Raw genomic sequence first — 13,179 nt, 5'->3', positions numbered from 1 at the left:
TGGTCTGAAACTTCACAGGAAAATTGAAATATGGAAAGTGAGGAAGGGCTGGTGTGTAGGATGAAGCAAAAGAGGATAGGAGTGAGGAGAGAAATGTCTTTTAATCATCCTTAGCAATTCATCATGGATAATCATGTTCTCCTCATGATTATTTTAGGAATTTCAGAGTAAATTTCCAATCTTTCTGCCTGATATTGGTCACAGGTTCTGCCTCCATGGTTTGCTGGCAGTGATTGTCAGGGCTTTGCACAAGGGGATCTGCCAGTATTCACCCTTTCTCATTAAACTACCTCCCCTATTTCCCACCCCCAAACACAATGCAATCTTTATTTACAAGGATGAGAATCTTCGTTCAAAGAACAAAGAAAATTACAGCACAGGAACAGGCCCTTCGGCCTCCAAGTCTGCACCGACCATGCTGCCCAACTGAACTAAAACCCCCTACCCTTCCGGGGACCATATCCCTCTATTCCCATTCTATTCATGTATTTGTCCCGATGTCCCTTAAAACTCACTATCGTATCTGCTTCTACCTCCCCCGACAGAGAGTTCCGGGCACTCATCACCCTCTGTGTAAAAAAACTTGCCTCGTACATCTCCTAAAGGAGATGTTGATAATAAGTGAACTTTTTGGTCATCCCATGGGGAATCACATTCAAAGAATTTGCGGTGCCCCCATTCTTATTTCATGCTGTTACTGATCTGTTTTTGCTGGGCCATCAGTTGAGGCTGCATTGCCATGTGTTCAGTCACACGGCTGCTTCCAAACTATCATTGTTTTTGTGGATATTGTTAAAGGCAGTGTAATATTCAAGTAAGATGAGCTTGGTGGGCCTGATAACAACGGAGAGTATCCTGGAAAGTCCCCAGACTGGTCAGTTGTTAAGTAACTTCAGCTAAGTAACTGGGAATCACAATAGATACAGAAGTTGTCATGTTAGACCCAGAGACCAATGAGTTCAAATCCCATTGTTATTCCACACCAAATTATCCCAGAAACTCAACTAATGTACTCGTGCCCGTCAGGAACAGGAAATTTACTACCCTTATGTAACAAAAGCAACTGTGGAAGCTATCCTCAAAGTGCTGAAAAACTCAGCAGGTCTGGCAGTATCTGTTGAGAGAGAAAGAGTTAATGTTCTTCAGTTCCAAAGAATCACATTGGACTTGAAATGTTAACTGTTTCTCTCTCCAAAGTACTACCATAACCCAGTCTGGCTCAAACCTAATTCCATAATCCTGCCATTTAATTGGAACATGCAATTACTGAGGCAGCTCATCAAATGCTTTCTTTTGAGAAAGTGCCTTAATGTTTCTTAGTTGAGGGAGGAAGTAGCCACTGACCCAGGAGGGAGTTACGTGCAGATCCTAACGCTCAGCTCTAATGCACCCCATGAATAAGGTCTGCTGAAATCCTTCCACTAGAGTTTCACACAGCCAAAGAATAGGAAAGGCATTTCAGGCACACCTACTGTACGAATCATTGTCTTTAGATGAGGGGATTAGAGAAAAATTAGTAACATCGGTTATCAAAATCATTTGAGATACTTTGGATATAAAACCTTCCTATGGAGATGATAGTATTACATTTTCCACCTGGAGTCATAGCTCTAAATTTAAACTGGACAAAACCGGTGAAAAGACAGGTTTTCAGAAACACATTGAGCACTAAATACTTTATATTGCCAAAGTAGTGATAACTAGCCCAACCTTTCCACAGATCAAAATCTACTCTTCCCAAACAACTTATTCTAATGAGCTCCCAGAGTAGTGGCCTTGAGTAATAAGGCATTTATAGAAGGCCCATACCATAGGAGAGAGAGAGAGACAGATGGCTTGTGGGTGAAAGAATTAGGAGCGTGCGGTCAAAAGGGGTAGATTTTTGGGAATGGTTTGAAGCTAGTGAGCAAGGCTACAATGCAACAAAATTCAGGGAGTTTGAGAGTTAGGCTGAAATAACTGAAGTCTCTAACATCAATGTGGAGAGCGTGGGAAGATGGAATGTACAGGAAGCCAGAATCAAAAGCAACGGGTTGGGCTTCAGACTGGAGGGGGTTGCAGAGGTCAGGTCGGGGAGGCCGACAAAGCGTAAAGTAAGAAGGGGGATACGAAATTTGAACATTTGAGGGAAAAAGGGAATCTGCAGGGGTCAGTGAGAACAGGCGCAAGTGCAAGCAGGACAGTGTCATTTTATTCACTGCAGAGAAGAAGAAACAGTAAGAAGTCTCACAACACCAGGTTAAAGTCCAACAGGTTTATTTGGTAGCACGAGCTTTTGGAGCGCTGCTCCCACTCACCTGATGAAGGATCAGTGCTCTGAAAGCCAAATAAACCTGTTGGACTTTAACCTGGTGTTGTGAGACTTCTTACTGTGCCCACCCCAGTCCAGCACCGGCATCTCCACATTAGAGATGAAGAAAATAAGTGCAAATGCAGAAATACTGGTAATAAGCAGGTCAGTCAGTTTGGAGTTACTAAGCCAGGTCATTGCTGTATACCATAGACGATCAACTGGCGATGCACTTAAATGTAGCAGGGGCATCCGAGCAGCTGGAAAGGATGGATTTTGTTCTGACGAATGGTCTCGTAAGTAGCAACCCATCCTTTCTGTTTCAAATGCTGACAGTTTTAACTACTGCTTAATCTCAAACAACCACTGCATGATCCTGAATGAAGTTTCATCCTGAAGCTGCTACTGGATGGTTCAGAGATTAGCATGGGTAAAGTTAAATCACAAGATTTCTGCAATTTGTAAGATATATGAGCATGGTTCAGCCACATTTCACTTTTTAACGTTGTGGGAGTGTGGGATTCAGTCTACTGTTTCCCAGCTCCTTCCAAGAACAGCTTCTTCCCTGCTGCTGTCAGACGTTTGAATGGACCTACCTTGCATTAAGTTGATCTTTCTCTACACCCTAGCTATATGACTGTAACACTACATTCTGCACTCTCTCGTTTCCTTCTCTATGAATGGTATGCTTTGTATAGTGCGCAAGAAACAATACTTTTCACTGTATGTTAATACATGTGACAATAAATCAAATCAAATCAGATAGACCATTCAGCACCCCAAAATGAAACGGAAACCTTGTGCAATGTATTTTAACACATCTACTTCTGGCTGTACAGACAAAAGGAATTGGACCTTATTCTAATGAACTTTTCTCCTCTCCTGCGAACAGGACTCCAAACGGTACTAGTTTTTTCTCATTCATCATTTTGTAAATAAAACACACCAGACAAATGCTAAATACAGTTATGATTTTCACACCACATCAATAAAAAGCCTTAAAATTACAAGCTTCATTAAGCTAGTCTGGCCTAACTATGACTAAGAGGCTAACTGATGAAGTCACTGACAAAGTAAACAAAATGGCTGCACTTAACCTTTCGAGGGCCACAGTAGCTTTTCTCGTGATATTTTAAAAAGATCAGAAAAGGCTTCGTGCCCCTCTCAATTTTAAGAGTAGTTGATACTTTTCAACTCCTAAAATTCAATTTTATTTTCTTGCTTTCATTATATTTCAATACAGCAGCTTTCAGAAGTTAAAGCACATTCCAAAATTAAATGGTAAATTTTGTTTCCTTTTCCCTCATCAGAAAACACAATTTTGCAGGTGGGTGCGAGGAGATGCAACAAATTTCAACAGCCACAAAAATAAAGCCTCTCACCAACTGCAGCAGTAGTTTCTTTCCAACAATGCACCCCTCAGTGTCTCTCACTTGCAGCATGTATACAATGGAAATGCAGACAACTGCCTGCTTCGAGTTAGCTTGAAGGTGGATGCTGACAGAACCCTGCGGTAGGTGCCACTGTCACAGGGCAGTCCGACAACATTTGAGTGCATCACTCTCACTTGTAACGGACTCGAGCATCTCAGCCAGGCTACAAAGAAAGCTCTCCCGGTTGCGATCCTTCTGAAATTTCTTTCGGCCGAGGTGATGCTGAGGTCGGGAGCAAAGGAAAAAGAGAGAACTGCCAGGCACTCAGTGTTTCACCTTCAACAATATATTCCTCCCACAGCCTAAATGGAGACATATATTTGGGGATTGGGAGGAGAGATAACGAGAACCACTATCCCCATTGTACCTGACCTAGAAGTTATGACCAGTCGCGTGCCTCAGGAAACGTTGCCGTCATTCTTGGCCAAAACATTTACATTATTTTTAAATATTGAACCCAAAATTGTTATAACTGATGTTATAAAAGTTCAAAATTATATGGCAAAGACCTATAAGTGCCATAAGACAAGTGAAATCAAGCCTGCAATGTTATAAAACCACTGCAATTTTTAATCAATTTAATGTTGCAGACATTGCAGGATAGAAATTTGACATGAGTGATGGCACGATACAGCTGGTATCAAATCAGCTGTCCATCCTACTCAGCACCTGACATTCAATGCCATTGACTCCAACAAATCTGATTCCCTGAAGCTGCATGTAATGGTCAGCTAATCTGAAACTTCCTGATTTGTGTCACTGCCCCAAGACAAATTCTATCCCCACAATCGTTAAATGAAAAGATTTACTCTCCGCTTGCTTGTGGACCACAAATTCTGGCCTACAAGCACATGAACGTAACTCAAATCAAAACCTTTTCACTTTCACATCGCCCTCTGAGCAAAAAGAGGACATTCAGCCCATAAAATCAGTGCTGGTGCTGGCAATTGAAGCCATCTACATCGATCTCAATTCTGTTGTCCTTTTGTCTTGACTATTCTTCCTTTACAAGTGATGTGACAGCCTCTACCTCAGTAGCCATTTATCAGAAATAACCATCATCCCTTTCATTCTTGTCTATGCCCTGAGCCAATTCTCCACCCTTTAGTAAATGTCAGTCAAATTCTCAAAGCTTTTACCAATTTTGAAAACTTCAGCTACCTTTTTCCAAGCTGTAATATTTTCATTTGATCTTCACAACCCTTTCATTCTTGTTACCATGCTGATAGATTGTCACTGGAGTCATTCCATGGGTTGTATCTTACTTATCCAGCAGTAAATCGTGAAAGGTGTTCTAAACATGCAAGTTTTCTTTCTTCTACATGTGAATTCAGTCCCTCAACCTGTTCTGCCACTCAGTTAGATCAATGCTCATATCTATCACAAGACTCCGTCTACTCACCTGGGCTCCGTGACATTTTACTCTTGCCTAACAAAAAATTATTTTAGTTTTCGTGTGTTCCAGATTTCCTTTATCTGAATAAATCAGACTCTCAGAAATTATCAGACTCTCCTTTATCTGAATAAAAGTTTCCTAACATCACCCTGACTGGCCTGCCTCTAATTATAAGGTTTGCACCCCCTTGTTCTGGACTCCCTTCAGCAGAGCAAATAGCTTCCATCGACCCTATCAACTCCTTTGATCAACTTAAATATGTCAATCAGATCCCCCCCTTAATCTGCAATATTCAAGGGAATACAAGGCTAGTTTATGCAAACTGCCCTCATTTAATGTGAAGCCTCGGCAAACACTTGACAAGTACTACCTTCAAACAGTGATATAGGACAACGTGTATAGTTTTCTGGGAGCAAAGCTAGTTGCGAGAGAAAAATGGAAAACAGCAAGCACGCTGCTTCAAGGGAAGAGCTATTCTTGTTACACTGCAGAAAGACCAGGTCATTTACCTAAGCATCCACTCACCGCTAGTTGTGGGCAATGGGAAAGTCTAGAGGAAGGAAATGAAGATAAAAGGAATGCCTTAAAAGAACCGGTACAGAAAGCTCAAATCACTTCGTAATAACTAACTGTAAACAGTTTATCTTGGAGCTATCACAAGCTTCCAGATCGGCAGTATCTACTTTTAACCATTTCACATAAGAGACAGGATAAGTATTAGTTTGTTTTTTTCATCTTTTATAAGTGAGAGCAAAGGACAACCATACTAAGATTAAACTCCAACAAAACATATCATATATACCAGGAGCAATCACGGGTTTGATCGTCACTCTGTGAACTGATCGCTATCAGAGCAGTGGAACATTCATAAAGGCCTCAGTCGCCTCTGGATTCTTTTGCCCAGAGTGGAAGAGAGGAGGAAGCAGAGGAGAAAGGGGATGAAAAAACAGCCAGTATTTCTGATATTCAGAATGTGCATCAGGTTAAACAGCCTGCTAGCACTAATTATGAGGCATAAAGATCAGTCACTAAAGCAACATGCAAGAAGAGGTTGTTGGGCACTTGAATGAGGATATGGTGTGCTGGTACACGTCAGTAAGCCTCAGGAGAAGAAAAAGGAGGGAAATCCGGGGGTTGGGGGAGGAGGGGGTGTGTGGGGAGAAATTGGGACAATTAAGGCATTAATAGCAACAGAGGCGCTATGCTGGCCATCAATAAAACCTTTTTAAAAAAGATATACAATGGTCCACAGAAAGAAACAGTGCCAATTACACTGAGTCCTGGAACAGCACCCAGTCTCAATAAACCAGAGCATGTTTGATAGAGTGGGTGAGACAGACAGAGACTCTTATTTTGACACTGACGAGGTCTGGCTGCCAGCCGGGTTAAGTGCTACGACTGGGGCTCAAGGAGGGAGGGGGGGAAAAGAAGAAAAGAAAAAGTCCCCAACATACAAGTCCCTCGCCCTCCCACCCCCCACCCACTCCAGGCTCTCCCCAAAACCTTCCAGGGGAACCTGCGAAGGGCGAGTGCTGGAGCATTTTCTTTTCGAAGACTCTGCAAATGGGCTTTCCCGCAGCACAAACTCCCCAGTGGCAGGAGCTGGAGAAGGGAAAGAAAAGGAGGGGGGAGAGAGAGAGAGGGAAAAGGGGGTGTTCCCTTTAAACCACACCACAAGTCACTAAATGTAACAAACCGCACCTACCGGCGGCCCAATGTGGCGCTCTGGCCAGGCTTGGAGACGCTTCCCCCACTCAGCACACAGCCCCCAGCCAGCCCGTCCCCACTCTCTCCCCCTCTAACCCCCTCCTTCCTCCCCCCCGGGCTTGGAGCCGCGGTCACAGCGAGAGGAAGGAGTCCCCGGTACTCGAGGTGGACCGCCGCGCAATGCGCACGCGCGGGTTCCCTCCTCCTTCTCCTCCCCTCCCCAAACGAGTTCTCTTAAAGGGACAGTCCGCACCACTCGAAGAAGAAAAGTGCAGAGCAGCAACTTGCACATAAACAGCCCAACTCGTGCGTGCTCCACAACAGCCACCTCTCCCCACACTATTCCCCATCTTGCTTCCCCTTAAAATGTGGCAGCACGTCCCAACTTCTTGCCACTTTCTGGGTTGCACTGACAAAACATTCTCAACATGGCAAAACATTTCAAAGCACTTCTCGGAAGCATGACTAAGGGAGGTAAAAGAGATGGCCATCTAAAAGCTTGGTCAAAATCTAGGTCCCAAAAATAAATGGAGGAGCAGAAAAGGGGAATGCGCCAGAGAATCTGCTGCAACAGTGTGGGAGTGCAATGCACAATAAATGGAGTTGAAGGAACAGAGAGTATGGCGGCAGGAAAGCAGTGGCTGCAGGGAGGCGCAGAGATAAAGTGCAAGGATACTAAGGAACCTAAACTTACGATTAAAAATTTAAAATTTGATGTGTTCCCGTGAAAAGGAGGCAACATGGCAACATCAGCAAGGCCAGAGGTGACAGATAAGCAGGAAGGATTTGGTGCAAGAACAGGTAGAGAACAGGGAGCGGGCTTTGGATGAGCAAAAGGTCATGGGATGTTGGAAGCCAGCTCAGAGAGCATTGAAATAGAGGTAACAGAAGTCTAAATGAGGGTTTCAGTACATAAGGGTGGCACAGTGCTACATGGGTTCAATTCCAGCCTTGGGTATCTGTGGAATTTGCACATTGTAGCCCAATCCATCACGCCAACCAACCTCCCATCCATTGACACTGTCTACACTTCCCGCTGCTTCGACAAAGCAGCCAGCATAATTAAGGAACCCATGCACGCCAGACATTCTATCTTTCACCTTTTGTTGGGAAAAAGATACAAAAGTCTGAGGTCACGTACCAATCAACTCAAGAACAGCTTCTTCCCTGCTGCTGTCAGACTTTTGAATGGACCTACCTTGCATTAAGTTGATCTTTCTCTGCACTCTAGCTATGACTGTAAAACTACATTCTGCAGTCTCTCGTTTCCTTCTCTATGAACGGTATGCTTTGTCTGTATAGCGCCAAGAAACAATACTTTTCACTATGTTAATACATGTGACAATAATAAATCAAATCACCCTCTGTCTGCGTGGGTTTCCTCTGGGTGCTCCGGTTTCCTCCCACAGTCCAAAGAAGTGCAGGCTAGGTTGATTGGCCATGCTAAATTGCCCCTTAAGTGTCCCAAGCTGTGTAGGTTAGGGGGATTAGTGGGGTAAATATGTGGGGTTACGGGGATATGGCAAGGGTGAGATGCCCGATCAGAGTTGGTGCAGGCCCGATGGGCTGAACGGCCTCCTTTTGCACTGTAGAAATTCTATAATTCCATGAATGGAGGTGGGAGCAGAGGTGAGTGACGTTATATGGATGAAAATAGATAGCTTTTGTGGTGCAGATACAAGGTCAGAAACTCAGCTTGAGGATACTGAGGCTGAGAACAATCTAGTTTATCCGTAAGCGGTGGCCAAGAAGGGGTGCAATCAGTGGCAAGGGCTGAGTATGTACTCGTGGGAGAAGGGAAAGGCGTGTACCAGTTTTCAAATGGTGGGGGAAGGGGAGGGATAGCTGGGACAGGCAAATGAGAGGTGAAAAGGGTTTCAGATCGGGTGGACTCTCAGAGGCTTTTTCCCAGGGTGGAAATGGCTGCTACGAGAGGACACAGGTTTAAGGTGCTGGGGGGTAGGTACAGGGGAAGTGTTAGGGGGAAGTTTTTCACACAGAGGGTGGTGGGCAAGTGGAATCGGCTGCCATCAGTGGTGGTGGAGGCAAACTCAATAGGGTCTTTTAAGAGGCTCCTGGATGAGTACATGGGACTTAATAGGATTGAGTGTTATAGGTAGGCAGAGAAGGTAGGGATATGTTTGGCACAATTTGTGGGGCCGAAGGGCCTGTTTGTGCTGCAGTTTTTTCTATGTTTCTTTTCTATGTTTCTATCTCATTCCAGACATCAGTCCAGGAACCTCTTCTGGAATATGTGCGTTGCAGAGCAGCAGAAAATATTCAGTTTGGACTATGAAGCATGAACACTTTGGTGAGGTACCAGAGAACACTCCATGGAAACATACACCTTCAGGAAAGGGGGATGGGAAGAAACCATGCTGTTTTCCCAGTCAAACAAAAGCATGTTCATTATCCCTCAGAGAATGATATCAAGCGGAGGATCTTTTGTTCTGTTAATATTTTTTCCCCTCAGTGAAAAGTCCCTTGGGAGAAGGGCAAAAGAGAAAAACACATGACCAGGTCCACTGCACAGGTAAGTGCAATCACTAACACTTAACTGACAGCTGTGGCTCAGACAACTCCACCTTGTCAGATAAAGTACAAGGATGTGACACAGCAGGGTTGGGGGTCAGTGACAGACAGGAGTCGGTAAGGAAAAATTTAAACCCTGGAGCACTTCCAAACAAACTGGATTAGCCCCGTGAACAAACCACTTAATTTGCAGTGAAATCGGTAGATTTAATTTCTTAAAAATCCTTAGATGGTCTCAGGGACCCATGGGCATCTTGTGTCAGCTTGGGGGGAGTAACATCAGATTCTCACTCCTGAGCACTTTCCAACAATCGCCACTAGAAGTTGATGCACTTAGAACTTCAGCTATGTTAGGTCTGCTGGTCTGGCTTGGTTAGGATGGCCTCCCCATCGTTCCCTGCCCCCCCCACCCCCAAAACCAGAAATATCAAACATGGGTTCATTAGAAAAAGGACAATGTAAAAGAGTTTAGCTGGCACCAGTAGAAATGTTCCAACACAAGTCATTGGTCCTATGAGAGACATTTTAAAAAATCTTCCTTCTTAGTTGGGACAGGGAGTTGACAAAGTCGGTGAGTACAGCTAGTAGCAGAGATGCCACCAAGGCAGCTCCTCAAGCTGCTAGTGGCATGCTTCACCAATGTAACAGACTGATGTACCCAGGATATAGCCCTCAGTCTCTTTCATGGAGAATTCACTGCTTCCCCGACTTTGTTACTTTTCCACCTACCACCACATTATCCCCTCCTGCATCACCCAGCTGTTTGCTGCAACACTATCATTCAGATCTCTGCCTGAAGGTGCAGTTGACCCAGATGCTGTGTTCTAAATTATAAGTACTATAGTGCTGTAGCCACTACGAAAGAGAAAGATTTGACAATCCTCCTTCAGATTTTGAATTGCTGAGTTCTAGTACTGACTCAGGAATCAAAATAGACTTGGGAGCCAAAACCAACCAGCATCCGTTGCTCTGTTTAACCTTCAGATTTGGGTGTAAACCCAAATCCAGACAACACTACAGATCTTTGAGAAAATAACTGCTCCATCAACAGTGCATTTACTTCAGGTCATTGACTAACAAGAAAGTAATGCACAAGATTGGCTTGATGGTAAGAAGCAGAGGGTAATGGTGGAAGGATGCTTGTCGGACTGGAGGCCTGTGACTAGTGGCATGCCTCAGGGGTCAGCGCTGGGCCCAATGCTGTTTGTTAGCTATATCAACGATTTGGATGAGAATGTACAAGGCATGATCAGTAAGTTTGCAGATGACACTAAAATAGGTGGTATTGTAGATAGTGAGGAAAGTTATCAAAAATTGCAGCAGGATCTTGATCAGCTGGGAAGTGGGCCAAGAAATGGCAAATGGCGTTCAGTACAGATAAATGTGAGGTGTTGCATTTTGCAAAGTCAAATCAAGGTAGGACTTTCACGGTGAATGGTAAGACCTTAGAGAGTATCTTGGAACAGAGGGACCTTGGAGTTCAGGTGCACAGTTCTCTAAAGTTGAAGTCACAGGGCAGTGAAGGCTTTTGGCATGCTGGCCTTCATCAGTCAGGGTATTGAGTATAGATGTTGGAAAGTTATGTTGCAGTTGTACAGGACGTTGGTGAGGTTGCACCTGGAGTATTGTGTTCAGTTTTGGTAGTCTTGCTATAGGAAAGATGTTATTAAACTGGAGTGTGCAGAAGAGATTTACAAGGGTGTTGCTAGGACTCAAGGGACTGAGTTATAGGGAGAGATTGTACAGGCTAGGACTTTTTTCTTTGGAGCGTAGGAGACTGAGGGGTGATCTTCCAGAGGTGTATAGGATCATGAGAGGCATGGATAGGGTGAATGCACTCAGTCTTTTTCCCAGGGTTCGGGAATCGAGAACTAGAGGGCATAGGTTTAAGTAAGGGGGAAAAGAATTAATGGGAACCTGAGGAGCAACGTTTTTACACAGAGGGTCGTAAGTGTGTGGAATGAGCTGTCAGAGGAAGTGGTTGAGGCAGAGACATTGACAACATTTAAAAGGCATTTGGACAGATACATGGATAGGAAAGGTTTAGAGAGATAGGGGCCAAATGCAGGCAAATGGGATTAGCTTAGGTGGGCATATTGGTCAGGATGGACCACTTTGGGCCGAAGGGCCTGTCTTCGTGCTGTAGATTCTATGATTCAATTAAGTGGAAAGTTCAGAAAGCTGGAAAAGTGCTCAGGAATAAGAATTTGATGTTAGATCTTTAGGTGTGAAAGAAGGCTAAAGGGTAGATAAAGATAGACTTGTGCTTCTGTACCCCTTCACCATAGTTAAGCAAACCAAGGTGCTTCGCACAAGCATTACCAGTGAGCCACAAACATACAAGTACAAATGACCACAAGCTCGGAAAGAGGTAGGAGCGTACTTTAAGGAAAGAATGGCGAGAGGATTCCAGAGATTAGGACTGGGGCAGTTGAAGACACAGCTGCCAATGGTGGAGCAATGAAAACATGTTGCTCAACAGGTCAGGATTGGAGGAGTGCAGAAATCCTGGGGGCTGCTGTAGGGCTAGAGGTTACTGGGGCAGAGTGGGGAGGCAAGATCAAGGAGGAATTTGAAAACAAGGATAATAGTCTAAATATTGAGGTTTGTTGGAACGTAGGTCAATGAACAAGAGAGGCTGATGTGTAAACAGGACTTGATGTATCTTTGGATATCGGCAGCAAGATTTGATAAGCTGAATTTTATAGATGATGAGTGGCCAGCCAGGAGAGTATTAGAATAGTCAAATCTGGAGGTAACATATGAATGGATGAGTGATTTAATAGATGAACTTAGGGAGGGGCAGAGTTGGGCAGTTTTATGGAAATGAAATAGAATATTAAAATATGTTAATCCATAGCTTGGTCAGAAGTTAAATGATGATTACAGGGCAAGGATTTTTTCTGTAAGGATTTTCTTCAAACATTTTCTCCAGACAAAATTTGTGATGTGGGTTATTTATTAATGTTGAATTTAATAAAAGTATCTTCAAAATAATATGAAGGGAAAATTAACCAGTGCAGAAATACTAATGAGCTAAATTGTGATGGCGATTCTGCATAGACTGTAAATAATAAACAACTTGTTAGTTTAGCTCTGGAACGTATTTTATTAATTCCAGAAAAATGAATGTCATTGGCAAGGTCAGTATTTATTGCCAAGTCCTAACTACCCTTCAGCCACCTTCTTGAATACAACTGCATGGCTTGCTCGGAGGCCAGACCAGGTAAGGAAGGCAGATTTCCTTCCTGAAGAACATCAATAAACCAGCTAATAATCCAGTTGTTTCATAGTTATCATAACTGATACTAACTTTTTATTCCAGATGTATTTAATTGATTGAATGCAATTTCCTCAGTTGCTGTGGCAGGATTTGGATTCTCATCAGTAATCCGGACCTCTGGATTACTCGAGATTTCCTTACTACATTAGAATGGAACACCACACCTTTGTGCTGAGTGCCTGGCAGGGCCAAGGCAATCCACTGCTTTATGGAGGCATGGTATGTTGATGATTGTTGTATTATTACATTAAACCATAGTGTCCTGATTGAATAAATCTGATCATAACTGTTGCTATGCATGTTCACTTGCTACAGTACATGTCAGCTTAAATGTTGTGTGTCAGGCCTTAGCAGGTGTTTGCATGATAGGGTGACACAGTGGTTAGCATTGCTGCCTCACAGTGTCAGGGACCCAGGTTCAATTCCAGCCTCAGGTCACTGTCTGTGTGGAGTCTGCACATTCTCCCGTGTCTGTGAGTTTCCTGTGGGTGCTCCAGTTTCCTCCCACAGTCCAAAGATTGACTTAAAAAGGGTTAGG

The 13,179-nt window shown here is 43.8% G+C and overlaps 1 protein-coding gene across 17 annotated transcripts in view; it reads right to left on the bottom strand.

The window, feature by feature from the left end:
• Positions 1–13,179, bottom strand: part of gatad2ab (GATA zinc finger domain containing 2Ab) — a 130,604-nt gene that overhangs the window by 72,094 nt on the left and 45,331 nt on the right. For 2 of the 17 annotated variants that reach the window (XM_078198578.1, XM_078198583.1), the window contains exon 1: positions 6,825–6,882. The exons of 7 other annotated variants lie outside the window; for them this stretch is intronic. Coding sequence is in view for 4 of the 10 variants with exons in the window: in XM_078198566.1 (XP_078054692.1) it covers positions 3,673–3,732 (60 nt within the window). In the remaining 6 variants the exon portion in view is untranslated. Of the gene's footprint in view, positions 1–3,672; positions 3,946–6,820; positions 7,009–13,179 lie in introns of those variants that run through there. 8 more of the 17 variants (XM_078198566.1, XM_078198568.1, XM_078198567.1 and 5 more) reach the window with 8 other exon arrangements.

Source organism: Mustelus asterias, chromosome 26, assembly GCF_964213995.1.
Source record: "Mustelus asterias chromosome 26, sMusAst1.hap1.1, whole genome shotgun sequence".
NCBI classification, from domain to species: domain Eukaryota; kingdom Metazoa; phylum Chordata; class Chondrichthyes; order Carcharhiniformes; family Triakidae; genus Mustelus; species Mustelus asterias.
Note: the sequence above shows the minus strand (reverse complement) of the source record. Positions and strands in the feature narration are given on the sequence as shown.